The sequence below is a fragment of the Rattus norvegicus genome, chromosome X (genome assembly GCF_021556685.1).
Source record: "Rattus norvegicus strain SHRSP/BbbUtx chromosome X, alternate assembly SHRSP_T2T, whole genome shotgun sequence".
Classification (NCBI taxonomy): domain Eukaryota; kingdom Metazoa; phylum Chordata; class Mammalia; order Rodentia; family Muridae; genus Rattus; species Rattus norvegicus.
Window position 1 is genome coordinate 66,492,553 of NC_141554.1, and position 26,762 is coordinate 66,519,314.

The window sequence follows — 26,762 nt, forward strand, 5'->3', positions numbered from 1 at the left end:
AGCTCTATACAAATTCCAGAATTAGGAGATGCTGAAGGCTTTGTACTGACCCACTGGAGGTACCAATGGGACACACTCAGAGAGTGTATGTATGCTACAAAGCCACACCAGCACCTTGTCTGATAGATTTCTTCCACTTTGCTCTTTCTGAGTTGGATCTTTTCCAATCCACCTAAATATAAACAAAACGCCTTCCAGAGCTCTGTGATCTACACTGGCGAATTATCAAACCTGAGAAGAGGGTCATGGAAACTCAATGTGCAGCCAGTCAGTCAAAGGCATGGATAATCCAGGGCTTGCAGTTGGCATTGATGTCCGTCTTTGGGAAATGAACTCTTACATTGTGGGGTCTGTGCTGACTTCAGATACTTAGTATCGGGACTGAACAGAGTGGCTGAACACTCGGCTGGTGTCTGGAGCATCAGAGAACTGGGGAATGTTGGAAAACAGTTCAGGCAGTAATTTACTTCGGAGTTCCTGAAGTAACTGCTGCATAAGCGATGGAAACTGGTTAATTGCTACAACCTACTGGATCAAAGGACATGACTTTGCCGATCGAGGATCCTCAACATAGTGGTCCCTGACAGTGACTTGTATTATCTACAAATTTTCAATGATGGTCTTGAAGTAATAAAGAAGTCTCATGCAAACAAGAATTTGTTGTTCCTTCCTTCTAAAACAAGGTATGAATATCCAGAGAAGAGTGCAACTGTAATGTCAAATGTGTAGCCATTGTTTCTCTGATCTTTCCTGCAACCTACAGACTCTGCACCTCATAGGAGCTTCTTGTTGCTCTTCTGACAGTGAACCTCTAAGACTATCTACAATTATGGGTAGTAGAGGAAGTCCTGTGTGAATGTATGGTGTTGACAGGAGCATAGCCTTTTGAGGATGCCAATGCCTCAGACCCATTGGAATGGCAAAGCCATGCCCTGGTCCCTGTGTGGATGTTCATGGTGTGTACAGAAAATATCCTCCTCCTAGATATTTACAGCCTGAGACTGTTTGCCTATAAAAACTCCCTACCTAAAACAGCCAAACTTGCCACCTTATTCACTTATATACCATAAATCTGCCTCCTTAATTCAGGTCTCATGTTGGTGCAAGTCAATCAGAATGTACAGCTCATATGACTCCAGCTTTTCTGTATGTGTGCCATCATTTCTTCATTCCCTGTTATCTGAGTTAGGTCAATCCCTAATCCATGCAAGGTTATTGCATAAAACAGTGCTTTTCACCAAGAACATATTCTTGAGGAATAGCCATGGAATGTTCATTCTTTATCAGAAGCCAGGTCACCACAAACTCTCTGAATTTGAGTTAGTTTTCAGTATATATATATATATATATTTGGATATTTTTATTTACATTTCAAATGTTATTCCCTTTCCTGGTTTCCCATCCCCCTCCCTTTCTTCTAGGAGGGTGTTCCCGGACCCACATACCCACCCCTTCCCTTCTCCCTACCCTGACATTCCCCTACACTGGGGCATCGAGTCTTGGCAGGACCAAGGGCTTCTCCTCCCATTGGTGCCCAACAAGGCCATCCTCTGCTGCATATGCAGCTGGAGCCACGGAATCCATGTGTACTCTTTGGGTAGTGGTTTGGTCCCTAGGAGCTCTGGTTTATTGGTACCGTTGTTCTTATGGGGTTGCAAACCCCTTCAGCTCCTTCAGTCCTTTTTCTAATTCCTCCAATAGGGACCCTATTCTCAGTTCAATGGTTTGCTGCTAGTGTTCGCCTCTGTATTTGTCATGCTCTGACTGAGCCTCTCAGGAAACAGCTATATCAGGCTCCTGTCAGCATGCACTTCTTGGCTTCATCAATATTGTCTAGTTTTGGTGGCTGTACATATGGGCTGGATCCCCACTGAGTTAGTTTTCTTAAGCTGGTGATTTCTTAAGCTGGTGCTCTACACCAGTCAACTCCACCCACCCATCAAGGAACAGTACAAGACCACAGCCAGCATTTTCTGCTCCTTTTTTGTTCTCAACACTGTTTCTGCTTAGCAATATGTGTGCCACCTGGTCCTTACAGTCCTCCAGGCTTCTCCACATATTGCCACCAGGCTTTGTATAGCAGAGTAGACCAAACATGCAAATCCCTGTGTAAAAACATGACACCTTTTCTTACAGCCTCCCACTCGGTGGTCTCACTGGGCGGGGGATCACAGACCCCACTCCCTGTTAGAGAATACACGCTTTATAATCAGAGCTATAACCCATTTAACTTTGCTTTAACTTAGACCTTTCATAGAGCAGATGCGACACATCGTGGAGCTGATTATTTTTTTCATGTGAGGTTCCCCTATAAATGACTTGAAAGATCTTTAAAACAAAACTAAAAGAGGCAAGGCTGAGACTTACTAAAAGTAGAAAACATCTCTCTATCCAAAGTAGGGCAAATAAGCTAGGCACATTAACTCAATTTGGGGTGCTTGCCTTGCCTCTGTTGTCTAAGCCCTGCTTCAATCCCTAGGAACTGGTCATGGTAGCACACGTGTGTACTCTCAGCACTCAGGAGGCAAGAGGATCAGACTGCAAAGATCACCTAGGCTACAAATGGAATTCAAGGCTAGTCTGGGATACAAGAGACACTGCCTCAACTTCTTTTTTTTTTTTAAATGAAAGTAGGTCCTCTGATACTAGTCACTGCAACGCCATTCCTTTATTTTATTCTCTAATTTTTTTCAATGTGCAATCATGTCTATAACAAGAAAAAAATAAAAGGTTAAGAAAGTGTCCTATGGTTCAAAATTCTTTCATTAAAAAATTTAAATAGTTAAAAGAAAAGCTTGTAAAAACCCAGCTATCCTGAATGCCTCATTCCCAGACAGAATGAATGTACACTTCTGTGCAAAATGCTTTCAGTGCTGAAATGTTCACAGCATTTACTTACCAACTCTGAACTAATCCCACTGATGGGCGGTTCAACAAGTTATCCGGCAAAAGATTAACCTCTCTCATGGTGTTAGCCAGTCGCACAGGAAGCTCCTTGCGCAGAAACATGTATGAAGTTTTTTCACATGCATTATCCCTTCCTATTAAGAGATGAAAAAGTTCCATAAAATTAACATCTAGAGACATAAAATGCTCTCATGTTCACAGAATTACCACTGGTCAGGAAAAGAAAATTAAGTAATATAATGATGTCTAGTTAAATTTTCATTCTCTGAAATAGTAAGCTTAAGAAAACAGCTTAATTAGAAGAGAAAAAGAACATTTATTCTAAGGGGCAACTTTGAAAGCAGTTTTTTTTTCTTAACCCAAAATAGGTACCTAGTATTAACCGGCCACAACATAAAAGTGACCTGGGATATAATTTGAGTTTGCTTTCAAATAAACACTGTGTGGAAATTGCCAAGTACAGAACAGTACAATGTGGAAATGCACTATTACTCATAGTGGTTTTCTGGGAGGCGACATGACCCGTTCATTCTGTAAATATGCCTACCGTGTACCAACCATTTGTTAGGAGTTGTCTTCCAATGTAAAGAAACATATTGCTCTGCCATCCTGGAGGCAGAAGCTCTGATTCCAAACAAGTGGCTCTAAGCCATACAACTAGTATGTCTCAAAAAACAGACAAACAATCAAACAAACAAACAAACAGCTCACAATGTATTCCCAGAGAATGACCCACTGTGACAAGTCCAAGAAGGAAAAATCTATCATAGAAGGTCAGTGAATTAAGGCAGGCATAGAAATTGGGAAGAGCATGAGCTGGCATGTGGAACAGCAGTAATTGACACTAGAATAATGGCTTCTAGAGCTTGGGGACAGTGGGGATGGGATGGGGTTTTATCAACAGCTCCTAGCTAAGGTTAGAAGTTCTGGTGTAATGCTGTACAATATGGCTAACAACTCTATACCATATTTTTTTAAAGATTTATTTATTATATGTAAGTACACTGTAGCTGTCTTCAGACACACCAGAAGAGGGCATCAGATCTTATTACAGATGGTTGTGAGCCACCATGTGGTTGCTGGGAATTGAACTCAGGACCTCTGGAAGAGCAGTCAGTGCTCTTAACCACTGAGCCATCTCTCCAGCCCTATACCATATTTTTTAAAAACCTAGAAGGAAATTGAAAGTTTGACACAGAGAAAGGACCAAACGTTTAACAAGACAAATATGTTTAATCTGATGTAAAATTATGAAACTATATTATGCACTGAACATTTTATACCACTCCATTATAATTAATATAAACAGATTAGGTGGTCACCTATTAGGTTTTTTCCAAAGTAAAAGACAAGACATGGTTGAGGAAGTCTGGAGATGGGTGTGCATTCACATAAACAACAGGATGAGAGAAAAGGCATCTAGATACCTAAGTGGAGAAACCGGAGCCCCTTTCCCAACTGTTTTGTGGCCAGAACAGTTCCCTAAACCTACTACAATCATATGGCTGAGGATAGGTGTGAGATAAAGATAATGAGCTTTGGGGAGAAAAACACCCTCTGGACCTAAGTCAGCCATTGTAGGCTTATGAAACATTTGCTAAGGCTTACCACGCCTCTGAACTTTAGCTACCCTAATCTTTAAGGCAGGGGTCAAAGTAAAAGGCAACATGTAACCACTCAAAACCGAGGTCCTCCACTCAGTGATACTCATGGGTCTATCCTATCCCCCAGCCCTGGCTAGGCTTCCTTGATGCTCCGTACTCCCTGGAAGCTGCTCTGGACTGAGCCAAGACCAGACGAAAGGGAGGGAAGCAGTGCTTTCTAAACACCTCCCCTCCTCCGAACTCTCCTCTAAGTTTCTCCTGTACAAAAAAGACAGCAACTGAGCAGTTTATACACATGGTATTTTCTTTTCTTTTTTTTTTAAAGATTTATTTATTATCTACAAGTACACTGTAGCTGTCTTCAGACACACCAGAAGAGGGCATTGGATCTCATTACAGATGGCTGCGAGCCACCATGTGGTTGCTGGGAATTGAACTCAGGACCTCTGGAAGAGCAGTCAGTGCTCTTAACCACTGAGCCATCTCTCCAGTCCCCACATGGTATTTTCTAATGCTTTCACCCACTTTCTGATTTCTCCCTTTCCTTTCTACAAAATAAAGCTTGGGAAAGTCATCTGTGGATCTTTTCTTCCTCACAAACCTGGACCCCATTTCCGTATTTAAACAAATTAGAATGAAACATTGCTCTCAAACCACTGTTTCCTTCATTCTACATGAGTATACTGACAGTCTTTGGTAGGTAAATCCCTAATGATTTTTTCACTTACCCTTAGCACTCTGATGCATATACACTAGTTCCCATGTAAGAAGGGAAGGGGTGTAATATTCCAGAAATGAACAGCCAACAGCTAGTTTACAGAGGTGATTTTGGTAGTTTTGCTTCAGAAATACATTGTTCCCATTGATCCATATAATTTTAATTTTATATGCACAAAGACACTGGTGTTGTCATAGTTAACTGTATTGGATCTACTATCTACGTCAAAATATAAATCTGTATTCTTACAGAACAGAAGAAATACTCTAGATTCTGGTAAAAATACACTGTCAAAAGTACTTGTTAAAGCAGAAAAGGTTGTCATTGTGGGCTAATGAAGATCAGCCTTCAATCAAGCTTCTTCTGAAACCTTTCTCTGAATAGCCCAATCCTTACACTCTATGTCGACTTGCTTACACAGTTGTAACAAGAATCTTGCATGCCATTTTAGCAAAAGTCTTCTGCCCTTGGTTTCTGGTTTCCCTTGGTAATAATCAAATTCCTTACTCCCTATCCTAGGTATCTAAACATTCTAGACAGTTTTCAGCAGGAGTCTAGCTGATCTAGTAAGAGACTCCCCATGCACTGATCCCTCTTAGTAATTTTCTGCCTGGGGGCCCTTCCACCAAGCACACACATACACTGCTCCTGAACTCTAAATCCCCACTTGTCCATGGTGCATTAAGAGCCGAGCTCAATCTCTCTCCCCTACCATATAATCTCGCTGCAGTGGTCACTCTCGAATAGAGTTCCCCTACCATCTGTCTTAGTTTTGCATTGCTGTGATAAAATTGGCATGACCAAAGCAACTTCTAAATGAAACCATTTAATTTGGGGCTTATGGTTTAAAAGGTTTTGAGTCTGTGACCATCACAGAAGTGAATATAGCAGCAGGCACACATGGCACTGGAATAGAAGCTGAGACCTCACACCTTGATCCACAAACCCAAGGCAGAGGGCAGAGCCACTGGTAACAGCATGGGCTTTTAAAACTCCACAAAGCCTGCCTTCAGTAACACACCACCTCCAACAGGGCCATTCTCAATTAACTACTATACCATCTTTAACAAAGATTATTAATAATTTCTTCACAAATAAGAGAATGTTTTGGAATGGGGAAGAAATAAAACACTCCTGTACTGATAGCTGGAATTGTATCAGTAGAAACAAACCCTTTAAAAACCTGAGGAGCTTTGGGGGGTAGTAAAAATTTACATGCTAAAATTTCCCAGTCTATAGCTGGTTAGGAGCAACGGATTAGAAGCACAGAAGTAGGATGAAAAGGTTAGGATAAGCAAGAGCTAACCACCAGGTCCATGTCTCTCCTCTAAAACCCATGGGGCTAGATGGTCCAGAATTGAAAGTTTTCCCAGGTTCGAAAAGTAAAGAATCTATGCCATGCTGATGTGATGTGGTATGCTACATAGACACAATATAGCTACAGTGAAATATATGAACATTTACATTAAGTCCAGTAAAGTCTATTATTTCAAGTCAGTTCAAATCAGAGTCTACCAAAGAATAAGTGAGGCACTAAAACTTAAAATTCTATTTTTAAAACGTTTGGACTTCATGATTCAGATAAAAGTGTATGGCCCTACAGAACAGCAATAATGGATGAAGTCTGAATCTTCAGAGCTCACAGACTTCTTCAGTCTTCTCTATCTCATATATATTTCAACCATCTATATTTTAACCACCCATAAAATAAAAGCACCTTCTTCATAGAGGTTTAGTGGAGGCTGGTGTTTAACACTGAACATTGAATTGAAGCATTCCTTAATCTTAGAAGTAGAGCTCATTAAAGGACAACCAATAATGTCTGGTGATGACCAAGCAGACAGTTCAAAGCCATGGGCAGCAACATGGAACTGTCTGCTACATACACCATTGGTCCTCAGAGCATGACTCTATTCTAGACTGGTGTGATCCTCAGCTCATTCGACAACTCTACATTACCTGAAAAACCACGAAGGTGTTCAGTGTCCCTAGCACTCACTAATTTAAAAGTCCTAGATGGTATGGTAGTCAACTCTGCACTATCTAGAAACCTCAACCTTTAGACACAATCTAAGAGAACCAGTGTCAGAAACTATTTGACTCTGGTAGAACTGGATTATCAGACTGTTAAAAACTTACAGAGAGAAATTTGTCTTCGTATCCCCCATAGCAGCTTTCCCATCACCTTGCCTATTATAGCTGCTCAATGACTTTTTGGAAGATGCGATCATGCTTTCAAAGGTTTATATTTTTAATGCAGAATAGCTAAAAATTCCCAGGTTTTTTCCTCCTACATTCTAATTTAACTCCAAGAACAAATTCTTTGTACTTAGCTACCTTAATTATATGTCAGCTTAAACAGGAGCATAAGTCTTTTTAGTTAATTAGTCGACCTAAAAATAAATGTCTGATTTTTTTTTTACAACTTTTCTGTGGCTCTCTTCATATACATTAAAGATATTTTATACTGGATGTTGAATACTTAGCTTAAATCAAGGGGTTCTAGCAACAATTTTTATAATAAATGTATGAGAAACCCCTTCGTTTTGAATAACTGTCTGCTCAAAGGAGTCTCTTTCACAGGTCTTTTCCAGACATTGTTTCCAGTTCTTTGACTCCATTCTTTCCCCCCCCCCCATACACTTGGCCTCTCTACATTCCCTAATTTGTATTTTCTATTTATGTACAACAGTATTCTACATTTCTCTATATGCTTTCTCCTATTTGAACTTGCCAGTTAAAAGTTTTCCTAATATCCATTTAGAAGATGACAAAGAGGAAACCGTGAGGAGGCTTGGAGAATTGACTCAGCAAACCTAAGTCACTAGAGTCACGAGCTTTAAACATGTTCCTGGGGGTTGCTTTTCTCCTGGTTTCATGCCCCTTTGAGTCTCTTGTTTCAGCTTCGTTTCAATGCTGGGGATTTAAGGCTAGGACTGTGCACCTCCTCTCCTGCTCTGTCTCTTTGTGTTTGTATACTCTGTCCTGTCACTGGAAAGTTAGAGAATGCTACTCATGTGCAGAAAGTCCTATGGTTTGTCTGCTGTACGATGGCTCCATGTAGCTTTATATTTGCCAAGACATAGGAAAAATAGGCATAAAAATTAAAATTTTGGGGAGTCCTCTTGTGAAGGAACCAAGAAGTAACCAGAACTCTTTGTCTAGCCACCTGAGAGCAAGAGTTCCCAGACAAGATTTTTCCATAGTAGCTGGTGTCTTTAAGCCTGCTTTCAAATAATTTACAGGAGGGAGAAAAAAGTATTCTGATAATGAAATGGCCTGGTGATGAACATTTTATAATTGAAGAAGAATGCTGAGGACTCTTCCATGATTTGTCTCGCTGTGAATAGAGTCGATGCCCCCAAAATATAATTTCCAGTGGATTCTTAAAGGCTATCTCCGCCTCCATCTTTCCACTGTAACACTTGGTGTGGGTTGGTTACAGAATAACAGGGGGAGGGAAAAGTGAGTGAAAAGGGAGAACAACAAGGGGAAAGGACTAGCGAGGCTGAACCCCAACAGAATGATCCTGCTCAACCACGAAAGGTTGTGTTTTCATAGCACTGTCTAGTAAATGTTGAAATTTACAATGTATTTTTCCCATTAACCATGTTAAATTGGATAAATTTTAACAGGATATAATTTTAGGGTAGCTCTTTGACCTGCTTTTATTCTCTAGTATTTATAAGACTTTAATCTTGGAATATGGTAACACACACTTGCAATCCAAGCACAGGAGGCAGGGGCCACCCTGGTGAGCAAAATAAAATGGATGGCACCTGAGTAACAGCCTGAAGCTGTCTTCTGACCTCTGCACTTATGGACACACATGCATGCACAAGTACAGAACTATCAGAACGACCTAGTAACCCTCTTCTGAATAATAAATAGTGGCAATAAGGCAACATGCTGCATCAGATACATCAGAGAGTATGAAGAAGTATGGATGCATACAGAATGTATACCAGAGAGCTGTGATCAGCTAGATTCTAGTGGTTCTCAGCCTTCCTAATGCTTTAATACAGTTCCTCATGTTGTGATGTCTCCCACCCATAAAAATTATTTTTGTTGGCCTGCGCCCAGAGCTGACCCAGTGCCTCAGCTCTGTGTACCTAGATCCCGCTGGGAGAAAGTAGATCTCCAGTCATGCTGACAAACAGGCTTACAGGAGGGTCTAGCCACTGTCAGAGACAGCATGGCCAGCTATCACCAAAGATAAGCAAATAATGAGAGGCAAGGGCAAGAACCTAAGAAACCGAAACCAAGGCCACTTGGCATCAGCAGAACCCAGTTCCCCAACCACAGCAAGCCCTGGATACCCTAATACACCAGAAAAGCAAGATTCTGATTTAAAAATCATATCTCATGATGATGTTAGAGGACTTTAAGGACATAAATAACTCCCTTAAAGAAATACAGGACAACACAAGTAAACAAGTAGAAGTCCTTAAAAAGGAAACACAAAAATCCCTTAAAGAATTATAGGAAAACACAACCAAACAGGTAAAGGAATTGAACAAAACCATCCAGGATTTAAAAATAGAGATAGAAACAATAAAGAAATCACAGAGGGAGGCAACCCTGGAGATAGAAAAACCTAAGGAAGAGATCAGGAGTCATAGATGCGAACATCACCAACAGAATACAAGAGGTAGAAGAGAGAATCTCAGGGGCAGAAGATACTATAGAAAAAACATTGACACAACAGTCAAAGATAATATAAAACACAAAAAGCTCCTAACCCAAAACATCCAGGAAATCCAGGACACAATGAGAAAATCAAACATAAAGATAATAGGTATAGAAGAGAGTGAAGGCTCCCAGCTCAAAGGACCAGTAAATATCTTCAACAAAATCATAGAAGAAAACTTCCCTAACCTAAAGAAAGAGATGACCATAAACATAAAGAAGCCTACAGAACTCCAAATAGGTTGGACCAGAAAAGAAACTCCTCCAGACACATAATAGTCAAAACACCAAATACATAAAACAAAGAAAATATTAAAAGCTGTAAGGGAAAAAGGTCAAGTAACATATAAAGGCAGACCAATCAGAATTTCACCAGACTTCTCAACAGAGACTGTGAAAGCCAGAAGATCCTAGGCAGATGTCACACAAACCCTAAGAGAACACAAATGACAGCCCAAGTTACCATACAATATTGTGGATGCCAAGAAGTGCATGCTGACAGGATCCTGATATAGCTGTCTCCTGAGAGACTGCCAGAACATGACAAATACAGAGGCAGATGCTTGCAGCCAACCATTGAACCTAGAATGGGGTCCCCATTGGAGGAGTGAGAGAAAGGATTGAAGGACCTGAAGGGGTTTGCAACCCCATAAGAACAACAATATCAACCAACCAGAGCTCCCAGGGACTAATCCACCATCTAACGAGTACACATGGACAGACCCATGGCTCCAGCTGCATATGGCCTTTGTTGGGCAGCAATGGGGGGAGAAGCTCTTTGTCCTGCCAAGGCTGGACCCCCAATGTAGGGTATTGTTGGGGGTGGGTGGGAGAGGGGGTGGTTGGGGAGGGGAACACCCTCATAGAAGAAGGGAGAGGGAATAGGATAGAGGTTTAGGGATGAGAAACTGGGGAAGGGGATAACATATGAAATGTAAATAAAAAATATCCAATAAAATTATTTTCATTGCTACTTCATAACTATAGTTCTTACCTCCTGAAGAATGTTATAATCACCCATTTAACTCAAAGTCCCAGCACCCAGACACCTTTCTGAGAGACTGAATATTAAGTGGCTTAGGTGGGGGAACACTGTCAGCTCACAGGAACTCCCATGAACCATAAGCTGCATCTAATCACGTACATCTAAGTGAGGAAATGTAAATCAAAGACTTCCTCAGGTTCAAATGGCAGACATGGAGCATTCAAAATCATTCTGACTACCTACACATTTAGTCTTTATTTTCAGGTTTGTACTTTTTTTCCCCAGCCCCGTAGAAGACTGACCACAGATACCTTCAAACTGCATGCCTCTTTTTTGCCCCCTTTCTCTATTAGATGATCCCAAATGGAGAGTATGAAAAGCTGAACAAATTCATTAGGAAATTAGCTGTACTTGACAATGTGGTAATGTGGTAATGTCTGACAAGGGAGGACCGTGCATTTGTTGAAGTTTCCCCTTTTTCGATCATGTAGCACCTCCATTCTCAGCGATAAGGAAGTGGTAGGATGGGCAGATGAGAAGAAACCCAGCTCTCCCCTACTGCACATGTAAGTCTCACCTGCTCAGAATTTCTTTCTCCTAATTTATGAAGTGAGTACAGATGCTGAAAACCACACGGTACCCCATGTTACTCCAAATTTGGGTAAGTATTCTCTAAATGTTAGTGGCATCAACCGAGTCTTTTCCAACTGCCATAGAAAGCCTAATTTCCTTCTAGAATAGTTTCAGAAGACTGAGCACACTGTGCTGAGAAGTCTACCAGACATTACAATGTGTAAAGAGCACTAGCCAACGATAAGTAGTGTCCAGAGGACAATTTCCAGAGAAGAGGGGATTCAGTGGGAAGGAAGCAGCCTCCTCCAGAAGGGGTTACTCCAAAAAAGTCTCTCCTTCAGCACACTATGTGACAAGTATAGGAATAGTAACAGAACAATGACCACTTCACTTGCTATTTAACTGGCAGAATTAGGGAAAATTAACCTTTGTAAAACCAGGTATCAAGAAATATCTGCTACCAATCTTAAGGAAACATTTGATGCTACTAGAGCACATTCAAGAAAGATACATACATACAGAGTGTGGTGGCACACCCCTGTAATCCTTACACTCACACAGGAGCGTGTGCGTGCTCATGTCTCCAATGTTATTGGAGAAAGATAGGTATGCCATAAAAGGCCCTATTGTTTTCTCATTCCATGTGGGACAGTACTAAACTTCATGGTATGGAGAAACATTGATTGAAGAACTAATCATTTATAGTGAGACTACTATACACTGACCTCCAAAGACATTACAAGTGCAAAGCAAATGCTATGGCTAAATCCCAGATCAACTCTAAGAATCAAAGTAAACTGTCACTGCCAGAACGTTGTTTAGGGAAATAAAGCACCACTGGGTTAGAACCAAAGTGTTCAATCGGAGAGAATATATCAATATTGACCTGTGTAACATAATTGCTTATTACAATTGTATGTCGTTCATTATGGCAGAAGATACAATCTTGGAGAGAAGATGAACCAATGATCAGGAGCAGAGTTCTCAAAGAGATATGATGGCATACATCTATAATCCCAGCACTTGGGAGGCAAAGCCAGGCAGATCTCTCTAAGTTTAAGGCCAGTCTAGGCTACAAAATAAGTTCCATGATAGCCAGGGCCGTTACACAGAGAAACGGGGGGGGGGGGCAAACAAAGGAGATTTGAAGGATACCTAAAATGAGCCATGACCAAATTCTGTTCTGCCAGGAAAAGAAATATAAAGGGGAATTAGCCCTCTCTGCCCTAAAAGCATATAAAACGATACTTTAATGGTAGTTTCAGTGCCAACTTACATGACAAAGATAAAAAGCCTTCAAATACCAGGTGGCCCACCCATAGTCCATTGACATATTTTTGACATTAAGGTAGTCAACATGTTCTTTACTAACTACCAACACAAAAACATACAAGGAATTTATGCAAGTGATTGAAATGCCAGATTCCAGTTACTAAATGTTCAAAGACACTTTATGCAGAACAAAACTGCAGGCAATATACCTAATCAGGCAAAACACACACACACACACACACACACACACACACACACACACACACACAAACCCACAAAAAAAACCTTGTAGTTCCTATGTTAGGCATTACAATTAAAATCACAAAACCTCATTTTGGCAACCCTGTAGAGACAAGTACACTTAAATTTGCTGTCAGTTTTGTAAATTGAACCTACAAAATCTTTCAAAGCCATTCATACAGAAATCCTATTCAGAAACAAGATACTCCATAAGTAAATACCAGATTATCTGGAAAAGTCTAAGCCACCCAATGAATCACATTCCAGATAAGCAGTGCTGAGTGTTAGCAGGAGACAGACAACTTTATTACTTACGGCAACTTAAGCGCAATAGTGCTCACTCTTTAAACAGAGAACACAACGGCCTTAGATCAGGGGTTGAAACGAACTTGTTTTAGAGAACCAGACAACGAGCACTTTTGGCTTTTTGAACCATACTACAGTTTCTGGCAACAACTCAACCCTGCTGTTGGGGAGAAAACCAAAGTTACAAACTGTCTGTAACAAAGGAGCACGCATATGTCCCAGTAAAGCATTATTTGTAGGAATCAAAACTCAGAGTACACAGGAAGAATGATTTCTAGTATAAACAATGGACTTTTGGTGCTGATGATGCTTTCTCAGTTGCAACAATGGTTACGGGCACTCCTCAAGGTCCCATACCGGTACAGGATGCTGAAGACTGCTTAGGCTGTGTGTTTGGGAGGTACAAGGGAACTCTCTGTTCTTTCTGCATTTGCATAATTTTACTATACATCTAAAGATACTCTTAGACATGCACTAATTTAAAACATGAGAAAAAGCACAGGCTCTGACCAGAGACATTGTTAGACAAAGGTATTCCCCACCAAAACGGGAGATCTACCCAACTCTAAGACTGAACTATCACTGAAGTACAATTTAATTGTGTATACAATATAAAAAATGAAAGTGGTAATACTCTGTAATTGTATCCAGCAAGAAAGCTAAGGTTTCCCCCAAATCTTGCCAACAGTCTGATCAATTTCCCAAAAGCTTACCAGGAGGAAACCAGCCAGCCATCAACAAGGTCAGTAAGTAACACCATGTCTGCTTCAAAGAGTTCTTATTCACTGCTAATGGGTGTTCAAAGGAGGCCAACCACCATGATAAACAGCATGGGAGTGCCTCAAAAAGGGAAAGTCAAATTAGCATATAACCTAGCTAGTCTACTCCTGGGTATAGCCAAAGAATCTCAAGTCCACAGAAATAGCTGCACTGTTAAAAAACAGTCAAAGAAGAAGGGGATGATATATCAAAAAGTATGGATAAATAAATGTATGCATACACAAATGAATTTTAATCAGCCATAAAAATGATATCATGATATTTGTAAGAAATGGATGGATCTGGAAATGATGTTAAGCAAAAAAAAAGAAAAACCCACATTTTCTTTGTATGCAGATTCTAGGGGTGTGTGTGTTATACATGTGTTAGTCATGAAACTAGAAAGGTGACCGTGAGAAGGAAGGACAAGTTAATGGAGAGCAGAGAAAAGATGGGTAACAGAACAGGTGTGGCATGAGAACAGATGGGAAGAGAAGGGCTAGCAGGAGGAGGGCAGTGGGAAGAGGAGGAGGGCTAGCAGGAGGAGGGCAGTGGGAAGAGGAGGAGGGCTAGCAGGAGGAGGGCAGTGGGAAAAGGAGGAGGGCAGTGGGAAGAGGAGGGCTAGCAGGAGCAGGGCAGTGGGAAGAGAAGGGTTAGCAGGAGGAGGGCAATGGGAAGAGGAGGAGGGCTAGCAGGAGGAGGGCAGTGGGAAGAGGAGGAGGGCAGTGGGAAGAGGAGGAGGGCAGTGGGAAGAGGACCAACACAACAGCATATATATGAAAATGCTACAATGAAATTTAACTTGTATAATGATGATGATGATAAAATTAACAAAGCACATGAAAAACACTCAAGTGCTGTAAAAGGAACAGAGTCAAAACTCCAACTTTAGATGCCTCAAGTTGACCCAGAGGCCAATAAATGAGTTCCATGGAAACCCAGCCATATCAGGTGATAAAGGCTTAAAAGGTAGTTTTCTTTACTGACCAAGATGCAAGAAGCTAAGTACAATATTCATAACCCTAAACTGAATTGTTCTCTCCCCCTTTAATTCTAAATAGTTGCCTTCTGTCTCTAAACAGGTTGGTCTAATTCTTGGCAATCCCTCACAACACTGGATCTTTTCTACTCAGAAAAGATCTGTTGTGCACATGTAAAGTAGCAGGATAAACATACTCAGAAAGACTGGTCCCCTTGCCTAACAATGATCTTTGAATAAAACCTTTCAACTTCTCCAGGAGTGAAATCACTGTTCTATCCACTGGTAATCAAGCATTGAAGAAGATGACTTAAAAACCTGAGACTTTGCAGAGAGCAAGCATTTGGCATTGAAGTCAATGGCTCAGTGGGTAATGGAGTCTTAAAATATTTGCAAAAACAAAACTGAAGGCGGTTAAGCCCTTAAACCTCAAGAATAGTGAGAACAAGGGAACTGGCTGCTGCCTCTAACAGCTAACACCTGTAAGATTCACAGAGCCAGCATGTTGAGGGTAGAAATCAAAGCACGGAGTTCTGTGAAAAGACAGAGGAGGTTTGTACAACAGTCTGCTTTCCAGCAACTTTATTTGGGAGACGCTATATTTTGGTGCAAGTTTAAACGTCTGTAACTGACTAAAGTGAGTAATGTGTAATGACCTCCATGGCACATATGGAGTTCCCATTCTCACCCAGCAGAAGAAACTGAGCTGAGGAGCCAGAAGGCTACAAAGAAGCAAGCATCCACACTCTGGAGAGAGAAGTTAGGATGAAATAAAGAGAAGGAAGGAAAATATCTCTATTACAAGTGAGGGCTGTAAATGAGAAATAAACAAATAGGAAGGGACAAAAGTGACTAATGAGAAGACCAGAAACAGGCAGTGAGGCTAAAAGAAAAAGCAAGGACTGATGAAAATGTGAACTGTTTCCCACCTACTCACTCAACATGCACAAGCATGTATCCTTAATTACTGCATAATCCAAGTTGGCCTTACTCAGAAGACAAAAGTCAGTAAGAGAATTACTGACTCAAAGAAACAATACTTAAGGGACAGAACTGAAGGGTTGTCCAAATGGTACAAGGACCACCATAATGTTAACAGCTATTCAAAGACAAAATATTAGTTCAAAATACAGACTCTACAAAAAAGAAAACAGGACAAGGCATGCAAGAGCTGCATTAGGAAATAAAGTCAGTAAGTTTCTTCTGTACATAAAATGTGATATCACAGTGTTTCCACTAAGAAATTACTATTTGAAGCCACATTGAATATGTCAATGGGACTACATATAATTTGTAATTTCTTAGTCACATTAGCAAAAAATGATGACATTTTTAATATTTTGTTTATTCTGACATGTGTAAAATATCATTTTAATATACAATCAACATGAAAGATATTAGAGCACTGGCTTACTACATACAAAGCTCTAGATTCAATCCTCATCACCTCAAAAAAGTGAAAAGATATTTTACTGGTTTTTTTTTTTTTTTTTTTTTTTTTTTTTTTATTAACTTGAGTATTTCTTATATACATTTCGAGTGTTATTCCCTTTCCCGGTTTCCGGGCAAACATCCCCCTCCCCCCTCCCCTTCCTTATGGGTGTTCCCCTCCCAACCCTCCCACCATTGCCGCCCTCCCCCCATAGACTAGTTCACTGGGGGTTCAGTCTTAGCAGGACCCAGGGCTTCCCCTTCCACTGGTGCTCTTACTAGGATATTCATTGCTACCTATGGGGTCAGAGTCCAGGGTCAGTCCATGTATAGTCTTTAGGTAGTGGCTTAGTCCCTGGAAGCTCTGGTTGCTTGGCATTGTTGTACTTTTGGGGTCTCGAGCCCCTTCAAGCTCATTTTACTGGTTTTATATTAATTCCTTGTTATCTGCTATGTATCATACATGTACAACACATCACAAATTAAAAGCTGTATTTGTCTTAAAGAAATGGCCTATAATTAGGTTCCATAAGGTTAGAGTTGTTAAGGCAAATTCTTATTTCCCAAATTATTTTAAACACACTTAAAATTAACTGAGGAATGCAGAGAACTGAGGAATGCAGAGATAAGTCAGTGAGTAAACATCCTTGCTTCTCAAACATGAGAACCTGAGTTCCATCCCCAGAACAGAGATAAACACGTAAGCCAGCCAGCTGGGCGGAGGTGACTCATACCTTGAAGACCAGCGCTCGAGGACAGAGGCAGGTGGATCCCTTTGAGATCAAGGCCAGCCTGGTCTACAAAGCAAATTCCAGGACAGCCAGAGCTACACAGAGAAATCCTGTCTCAAAAAAGCAAACAACTAAAGTCAGGCATGCTGGCTTAGACTTATAACTCTCATGCTGGTGGAGCAGAGACAAATCAGATCAATGTGGCTCTCTGATCTACTTGATGAGTCCAAGGCAAGTGAAAGAATTTATCAAAAAAACAAAAACAAAAAACAAAAACAAAAACAAAAACAAAACAAAACAACAACAACAACAAAAAACCAAAGTAGATAGTTCCTAAGGAAGGACAGCCAAGGTTATCTTTTGGCCTCCACACCATATACACACACGCATCTGAATACCTACATGTAACAATTTTAAAATGAACTGAATCAAATCTAGTTTGAATTTAAATTAAATCAATTCAGTTTCTCAGCCACTATAGCCACATTTCTACTGCTCAAGAGCCCAGGAGGCTAGCAAGGAAGTGACCCTAATTAGATCAAGGAAGGTCTAAAGAAATAAGGTGGGGCTGGATGACTTGGAAGTTAAGAGGAACTGTTCTTCTTTCAGAGGAACCCATTTTCCATTTCCAGCCGTCCAACGGTGGCTCCCAACCTAACTTAACTCCAGCCCCAGGGGATCTGACCCCTCATCTGACCTTTGAGGGCACTAAGTGCACACACAATGCACATGCATGCAAGCAAAGTACTTATACACATAAATAAAAATACCTCTAAAAGTTATTGAAAGGAAGTCAGAATTATAACAAATGAAATCAAAATTCAAATCTAAGCATTAATTAAAATGAATATGGCAAAATAAAGCAATAAATTATGTGACAAGGAGAAAAATTAAAGCATTAACAATAAAAGGGAAAAATTATACATGCTTACCATTATGTATGACAGATCAATTGATTTATACCAATAAGTATATTTAGGCTAAACCTTCCATATAAAAGAAAACAATTATTACCGAGCAAAACCAGCTTTACATTTAGAGAAATATTTAAATCAACGTAATACAGAAAAACTGAAAATAAGAAAGCCAATGAGAAGATAGGATATGGGTCTCGACATCAAATAAGGCTAAATTCAGACCAAAAAGCATTAAACTAGTAATGTTAAAGGCTACAACTCACTATGAAGACATGACAGTTAATAAGTATCAAGGGTCACATTAACAATCGTGACAAAAAGTAGAGACATATGAAAAAACAGAATCATATTAAAAGACTTTAACATCTCTCATGCTTGATCCACAACCAATTAACTGGATCTTAGCAAGGTATAAAGACAGGTATAGCAACAATACGGTATGTATAATTCTGTAACCTGAGAAGAGCAAGCAGCTTCCTTTCTGCTGCTCAAGAACACTCATAGGAAATAATCACATACAAAGACAAACATCAATAAGTCAGAGAATTTAAAGAACATTCTGTGCTCATGCAACAAAACTAAAGATAATTAATATACATAATAAACCTACAGCACTCTCAAGCTAACCTTAATTCATAAAAGAATAAACATCTTCCAGGATATGGTAGAGATGGGGTTAAGGGTCAAATATACCTATCAACTGCTAAAGCAATGATCAGAGGCATAGCTAATAGCCTTAAAACTGAAATAAAGGGGTGGGAGACATGGCTCAGCAGTTAAGGGTAATCCTTACACTTCCAGAGGACCTGGGTTCAATTCCCAGCATCTACATGGTAGCTCATGACAGTCTGTAACTGCTGTTCTGGGAGATCTGACTTCCTCTTCTGGCGTCTGCACGTACCAGGCAAGCAAGTGGTCAACAGAAATATATACAGGAAAAACATCTATATACATAAAATAAAATTAAATTAAAACAATAGAAAAACATAAAATAAAAGGAAATGATAAAAAAAGAAATCAGTATCTAACTTAAAAAGAAAATTGTTCTAAGGGTATCAGAAAGACTCAGTAAGGTCAAGGTAAGCACGAACTAGAGATAAAAGCTATAAAACTAAGAAATAAATTTAAGCAAATAAACAGATGGTAGAAGCTAGGTCTGCTGCCTCAGGCCTATAATTCCAGCACCCAAAGAGTTGAGACTGAAGGATCACTAAGAGTTCAAAGCCAGTTTGGTCTACACAGTAAGTTCCAGCAGAATGAAACCCTATCTAAAATAACAGTTAGGGGAGGGGTAGAGAATAAAGACAAAAAAATCAAAAATAAAGAAAAAAAGATTGTTAAGACCCTACTATCAAAGCTGCATGTATTGGTGCATACCTCTAATCCTAGCATTCAGAGCATTCTATGGCTCATGTCCTTAATTCTAGCACTGAGGAGACAGAGGCAAGCAGATCTCTGAGTTTGAGGCCAGCTTGGTCTACAGAGGGTTTTCTAGACCCTGTTTCAGTAAATAAGAAGGTGCTACCAAGCTCCAATCCAATGGTCACACAGATAGCTCTGGTTAAATTAAATAGATCATAAAACCAAACCCAAAGCCAGGATTCTAGGAAAGGGTGTGTGGGGTGGGGTGAGGTGGGGATTGGGATGGGAGATGGATGGGAGGAATGCAGGAGACAATAGTTAAGAATGGATTGTATACAGAACAAACTAGTCAAAAGACAAGCAAATTCTTTTAAGCACAAAATAAAAAGTGAGTGCCTAAATGGAAAAAGAGATGGGGGAGATGGGAATCTATCCAAACTTGACACACACACACACACACACACACACACACACACACACACACACACACAAATCAATGAAAATCAGGACTTTGTAGAAAAAAATATATCCAAATGGGCTCCAGATGACACAGAAAATCTACACAGACCAAGACCATAGAATACAGAAACTTGTGGAAGGTTTCTTATGAGTGTTATACCAAATCTTTAAAGAACAGTCAACTCAAAAGAATAAATCAGTGTTAATGCAGAGAAAAGTGTCTTTCTGAAACAAGCCTAACTTTCACACAAAGAAAACCAAGCCTAACAGCCTGCATATGCAACTGTCTTCAAACAGCACAGGGCTTTTAGTATAATGACCCAAGAGTCATCAAACTATCCCTTCCACTGTTATACAATTTTCCAAAATAAAAGGCCAAGATAAAGCTTACTTGAAGAAAAAAAAACCACATTTCTGTGTAAACATGACTTCATGTATCAAAAGTGTGACTGACAACCATGTAGCAAAAGTACAGAAAAGCAGGCACTCTGTCTCAGAAACTTCCAATGGGTGGGTAAGTACATACCTCCTATGGAAAGGAATTTGTTAACAATTCTCAAAATTACAAATGTGCATTCTCCTTGATGGAGCAAGGTCACCTTTAGGAATTTGTCTTCTATCCACACCCAGACATGCGTGAAATTACAGTGTACGAAATACTTCACTGCAGTACTGTGTCATAGCAAAGTCTACAAACATCCCACTAGCTGTCACTTGTGAGACGTCTAATTACACTACATCCATATGAACTCTGAGCAGTCAGAAAAAGGAAAAGTTTACAAGTACATATAAAGTAAGTTCTTTCATAGTACGCTTAAAAAGCAAGATACAAATAAAACTATGTGGTGCAACTTATGCAAAGAGACTAGTCAACAGAAGTAGGAAACAGGCATTTTCTACCTAGGTCCTTTTGCATCTTTTGAATTTGGAACCATGTAACTGCCGTCTTGAGCTGGCAGTTTTTATGTTGTTGTTTTTTGAATCTTGCCCTCGGGAATGGTACTACAGTAGTATCTTTGTAAACTGATACTCCACTACAGTAGTATCTTTGTAAACTGATACTCCACTTAGAATACTTATTATTCTTGCAGACTGAAATTCCAGTAAAGATGATTCAAGAAACTCTTATTTTTTAAGGGCTTAAATACTCTACGCCAAAAAAAGGGAGGCAGCAGATTAGCCAGAAGTATACCTACTTAATGGTTTTTTAATCCTGATGATGCTCCAGAATGACCCTGGGGTCTTCTAAAAATACCAGTGCCCTACACTCCATGCATATACTACTAATAGCAGAAATTCAGGGCATGAGGCCCTGCCCCCAAACCACTGATCTCAATGCTTTAAAATAGTGAACATTTGTTTCTAGATACTCACCACATAGATTACCACCATGACAATAACCTTCCAGTAGTTTTCCTATTCAAATAACACCCTGGCCTACTGACACGGGAGACACTGCCATAGAAGCAAGGTAACTGAAATTTTAGGCATACTAGTCAAACTTTCACAAACTTTGAGGGTGGGGGTGAGCAAAGTTTCCTTTGTTCTTTTAACTGAGAATTTGTCTGTTTACCCTAACAAAAAGTTCCTATGTTCACAGTAATCTCTAGCCCTAAGATAGGAAAGCAGGCCAGGAGGAGAGACCCAATTCCCACAAGTTGTCCTCTGACTTCTACACACCATGATACATGTGTAGCCACACAAATTCATGCATAGATAAAATGTTTAAGAATAAATACATCAATTGCCAGAGGGAGTAGAGCCCAACTACTGAAATGCTTTTGAAACTGAAACTTAAGATGCAAAGGCCAAAAACTTCTCCCTCATCTTAGATTTTCATCATCTCTCTTTGGCAACCGGCTTCTAAAACTTAAGTGGACATCAGCTTAAACCTCTAACCTATACCTCTTTCCATCCCGTTTGTTTCTCCCCCAAATATAGACAACATCACATTTTGTATATCTGATCTTCCCAGAAAGTTCTACCTATTTTGCATTTTTATATCCAACTGACACCATCCCATGACATTTAAGTCAAATGACTTCAACAGATCTAGGTTTTGAGAGCCTAAGTCATCTTGAGTTTCCTTTGGGGATGCCGAGTTCCATTTTTGTTTTATTTCAGGTGTTTCACAACTGCATTCGGCCTGCTGGAGTTGGAATGACATCCTCTGGGGAAACATGATTGATCAGTTAAAGGAAGGTGGCAGAATCTACTTCCATCCAAGTAGGCCTCAGGCTTTATTGGGGTCCTCTCCCTTCCCACCCTGATCCATGAAAAATGAAGGACTAGCCCAGCTGCCAACAGGGTGCATGGGACATCAAGGAAAGGTGCTCACACTTAGGCTGGAGTTGTCCTAGAACCCCTGCTTTGTAGCCAGGAGCCCACCGGTCAGCTCTTACCCAGCATGTAAGGCATTTGCAGCCCAAGACTATGACTGCTTTGAAGTCCTAATCATAATGAAGGCATTCAGGTCGTGCCACTCAAGGCTACCCAACACCTTACAGCAGAAAAGGAACAAAACGCCACTACGTGATTTACTCAATCTCAAGGTGTTTCTAAACACGTCTTACACAACCATTAGAAACATCTAAAAACAAAAACGTTTATGAGTTCTCTTTCTGAAGTTTTAAGGAGAGTGCGGTTTGAGTGCTCATAATGAATAGCTGGGGAGTTCTGACAGGGATGAGGGTCGTTGGACGAAGCTGGGCATGGGGGGTGTCAGGCCCTGCCTCTCCACCTCCCTAAACCCGAAACCTAAGCCCCAGGAGGGCTCTCAGCATGCTTCCCCATCACCGAAGGTTCTCACGGACTTTGCCCTGAAGCTGAAGAGCCTCAGCTGCAGGCAGGACAAGGATGGCGGCTCCCTCACTCCCCTGGGCCTTGGAGGTGGCTCCAAGGAGTCACACTTACCGAAGTCCAGGAACTGTTTGATAGAGAGCGGCGACGGAGAGAAGCGGGAGTAGCGCTCGATCTGCTTGGGGACCGGCTGCTTGAGCAGCCGGTAGAAGAGCCGCATCCTTACTGGTGGAGTGTGCAGATCCGCCAAGCCGTCCCGGACTGGAGCAGAGGCCGCCGCCGCCAAGACACAAGGAGGAGGCGGCGCCGGCGGGGCTTTACCTCTACCTGGGGCTCGGCCTTGGCGCCAGTAGCCGGTCGCCGCCGCGGCACCTACCCAAGCACCGGGCAGCAGTTAGGCGCCCGTGGCCGGCTGCCCGCGGGTTCTCAAGCCCCGCCTAGAAAAGGCGGGATCTGCCGCCGCACGTACGCGGCGCGCGTGGGATGTGAGGGGCGCTAGGGGTACGCGGCTGCACGCGCGTGCTGCTGATTGGCTGCCTCCGCCGCCAAAGCTTCCTTAAAGCCCCGGTAACACGCACAAACCTCCCGCCCTCGCTCGTGGGTCTCAGCCTGCCACCAGCCAGCTAGTTGCTGCCGGTCCCGCCCCGGGTCAGGTCTTGAGAAGTGCTCCGAGACTTGAAGTACACTGGGAGCCCACGCCTGAGATATCGTTAGGACTGTTCTAGACCTTCCCAACCCTAGGCCCCTCTTCCGGAAGGCCCTCCTCAGATCTGCTGAGTCCTCAGCTTTAAGTTGTTCCTTGCAGTCCTATGCTTTTTCTTAACTGCACGGTTTGTTTCATCCTCTCCAACAATTAATTACAGAATTAAATGAAAGCTACTGGCCCTCCTACCCCCCCCAACCCCCCCACCCCGGCCACACGACAGGATTCAGTGTATCATCAATTAACCTGGCCACAGGGCCTCTGCTCACTGACTGCCCACCTTCGCTCTGGTGAATACCTTTGGACAGGATTGTTACAAAACAGGATTGTTACGTCACTGGGTGCGGTTCCTGGCCTTACACTCCTTAGCTACCAACTGGGCCAAGAACAGCATCTTTAGATCACTTTTTGATGCTTCTTTCACCACTACCACCTTTGAAGGAATCCATTACAAATGAAGGTCATTAACACTTGATTTCCATGCTTCCTAGATCCCCTTGCTCCCAGTTTGTTGGGATTAATCACAATTATTTCATTGCCCAAACATACATAACATCCATTGGAAAGGCTCAAATTAGAGCCACTGACCAGTCTCTTTCACAACCCCTCACCGTCACAGAACCCTGACTCAGTTTCACCACTACTACCACTTTGGTGCAGGAGTCTATGTTTACATTGTGCTAGATTTTCTTTGCATGACAGTAAGCTTAAATTCATGGCTCAGTATATGAAATCAGCATTTGCTAATGTGGATATATGAACTACTGCTTGCTTTTCACCATTACTAGGAAACATTAATTTTTGTTACTGTGTAAACATCAACTAGAAAAAAGGTAAGAATTCTCCTTGGTCTGATTATTAGTGGAAAGTTTCATGTCTTCATTTGGTTATGTACTCACTTTTTGCTTTATAAAATTGTTGCACTTCTACTCGTTGAATTTAAAGGGAAAAAAAGCACGTGCATTCAGAGATAAAAATTCAGATTTTTAAGTACAACATATGATATGTGGACTACTTTGCCTTTTCCATTCGAAGCAAAGCCTTAAGAGACTTAGCAACAACCTCTGTAAAGGGCAGATTTACCAACAGAGCAGAACACTGACTGCAGTTGTGAGTGCTCGGGCAGACAAGGAGTGGCCTATGGTTGTCTACTCACTTTCTTGGGTGCTGCCAACAGGTGGAGTTTTACTAATAGCAGTTCTGGATGAAGATCACTGAGAAGGGAAAAGTTGTGTGTTGGTGGGGAGAGAGGTTTTTCCACCTATGTGACACAGTACTGCTGAACCTTCTGAACTCACCCATCAACTTTTTCATAATTTCCTTTTCTGCTGCACAAACTGCTACTTTAAATTATTTTATTCTGATGTTTTAATTCCTTAAAATGATTATGCTTAATTTTATGCTTGCCTGAAAATTGGCACAGTTCTAAGAGTTGAGGAAATATGAAAGAAGCCTGTATAATGGAAACTTGTGCTGGTCCACAGCTAAATGACCCAGCTCTAAACTTGACCCTATCATTAGCAAGCTGTATGACCTAAGACTAGTCTAGTAGCATCCTGTGTCCCAGTTATTTTAATGTCAGCTGGAGATGTATGACTTCTCTTCCTTTATTTGTGGCAATAAAATAAAATAAATATATCTAATATAAATATAAGGCACATCTGGTCCTATTCTGTACGTGATAATGATTAATCTAGAAATTAAAGTCAGTTGATTTCAGTAGTAGTTATTATTGGATCTCTTGAGCTTAAATCTCAAAGTTTTTCCAGCTTGTTATGCACATAAGGTTTTACACAGGCCTCTTTGTGCTTCTTGAATTCTTGTGGTGTTCCGAATGAAAATGGTCTCCTTAAGGCTCACAAAGAGTGACACTATTAGGAGGTGTGATCTTGTTGGAGGAAGTGTGTTACTAGGGGTAGGCTTGGAGGATTCAGATGGCCAAGCCAGGCTCAGTAGCTCACTGTCTTTTCCTGCTGCCTGTGGATCCACATGTAGAACTCTTGGCTCCTCTGGCACCATGTCTGTTTGCATACTGCCATGCTTCCTGCCATGATGACAATTTACTAAACCTCTGAAACTATAAGCCATCCCCAGTGAAATGTTTTCCTTTATAAGAGTTGCATTGGTCATGGTGTCTCTTCACAGAAATAGAACCCTAAGATAAATCTCTAGCCCATTCAGAGAAGCAGTACCTGGAAGCTTGTTCGAAATGCAAACTCTTGGATTGTACTACAGTCTTACTAAAACCAACTCTTTGTAGTTAGGACCCAAGGACTTGACCACAAATTCTTTTATAGTCCTGTCTTCAAAAGCTACAGCTTAATTCCCCTCCTGCTGAATGTGGGTTAGCTTTAGCATTGGCTTCTAACAAATAGATTATGGTCACAAGTGATGAAATTACATTCAGAGGTTAGTTTAGAAAGCTACTATGTCTCTCGAAATAACCTGAGCAGAATCCCCCAAACTATCAAGGCCATTAAAAGCCAGGAAAACCAGAGAGGCTTACACAGCATAGAGAAACCTGAAAAGATATAACAACTTAATATAACGTACTCTCCTAGATGGGATTCTGGGGCAGAAAAAAATATTAGGTTTAAAAACTAAGTTATTTTGGACTTTGGACCAAATGTACCAACACCCTTTCCCCACACCTTCTTTTCCTTCTCCCATCTCCTTCCCACTTTTCCTCCTTCTCCTTCTCCCTCTCTGGTTTTTCCTCTTCCCACTACTCCTTTTTCTCCTCACCCTTAAAGCTTAGAAGCAGATCCTCCCACCTTATAAACTAGAGGCAACATGGCTTTGGCCTGAGGCCTCGATTCAAGCCTCCCTGTAATTTCTGAAAGACAAACCACTTAGCCAAGGGAGATTATGTTTGGACTCTTAACACTCCCAAATCCTCAGAGTTTGTTGCCATAAATGCTCATTATTTCCAGCTTCTAAGCTGGTAATGATGGATGATGCAAAAAAAGTTAACTCATATGCAAGCCTTCCAAGATTCTGATGTATGAAACACTATCTACTCTAACTCCACATCTCTTCTACCTAATGCCTCAGATTGCAATTTAAACACTTAAACATGAACAGAAGCCTTCTCTGTCTTAGAAGTCTGTCCATTGTCCCTGCTACACAATTTCCTAGTAAACAATACTTCCAAGTAACCTTCCTAACACTGTGCTATACAATGATTAATGTCCCCTTCTACACTAGACAGTGTTCTGCATAAATACCTATCACTATTTAAAGTCACAACAAATATGCATCAATACAATGAACAAAACTGGAGCTGGAGAGATGGTTCAGTGGTTAAGAGCACTTTTCTGGGGGGTGG

The 26,762-nt window shown here is 41.0% G+C and overlaps 1 protein-coding gene across 1 annotated transcript in view; it reads right to left on the bottom strand.

The window, feature by feature from the left end:
* Positions 1–23,144, bottom strand: part of Pdk3 (pyruvate dehydrogenase kinase 3) — a 67,185-nt gene extending 44,041 nt beyond the window's left edge. Inside the window, 2 exon segments of the mRNA NM_001106581.2 lie at positions 2,900–3,041; positions 22,846–23,144. Coding sequence (NP_001100051.1) covers positions 2,900–3,041; positions 22,846–22,951 — 248 coding nt within the window. The 5' untranslated portion in view covers positions 22,952–23,144.
* Positions 23,145–26,762: the final 3,618 nt, after the last annotated feature.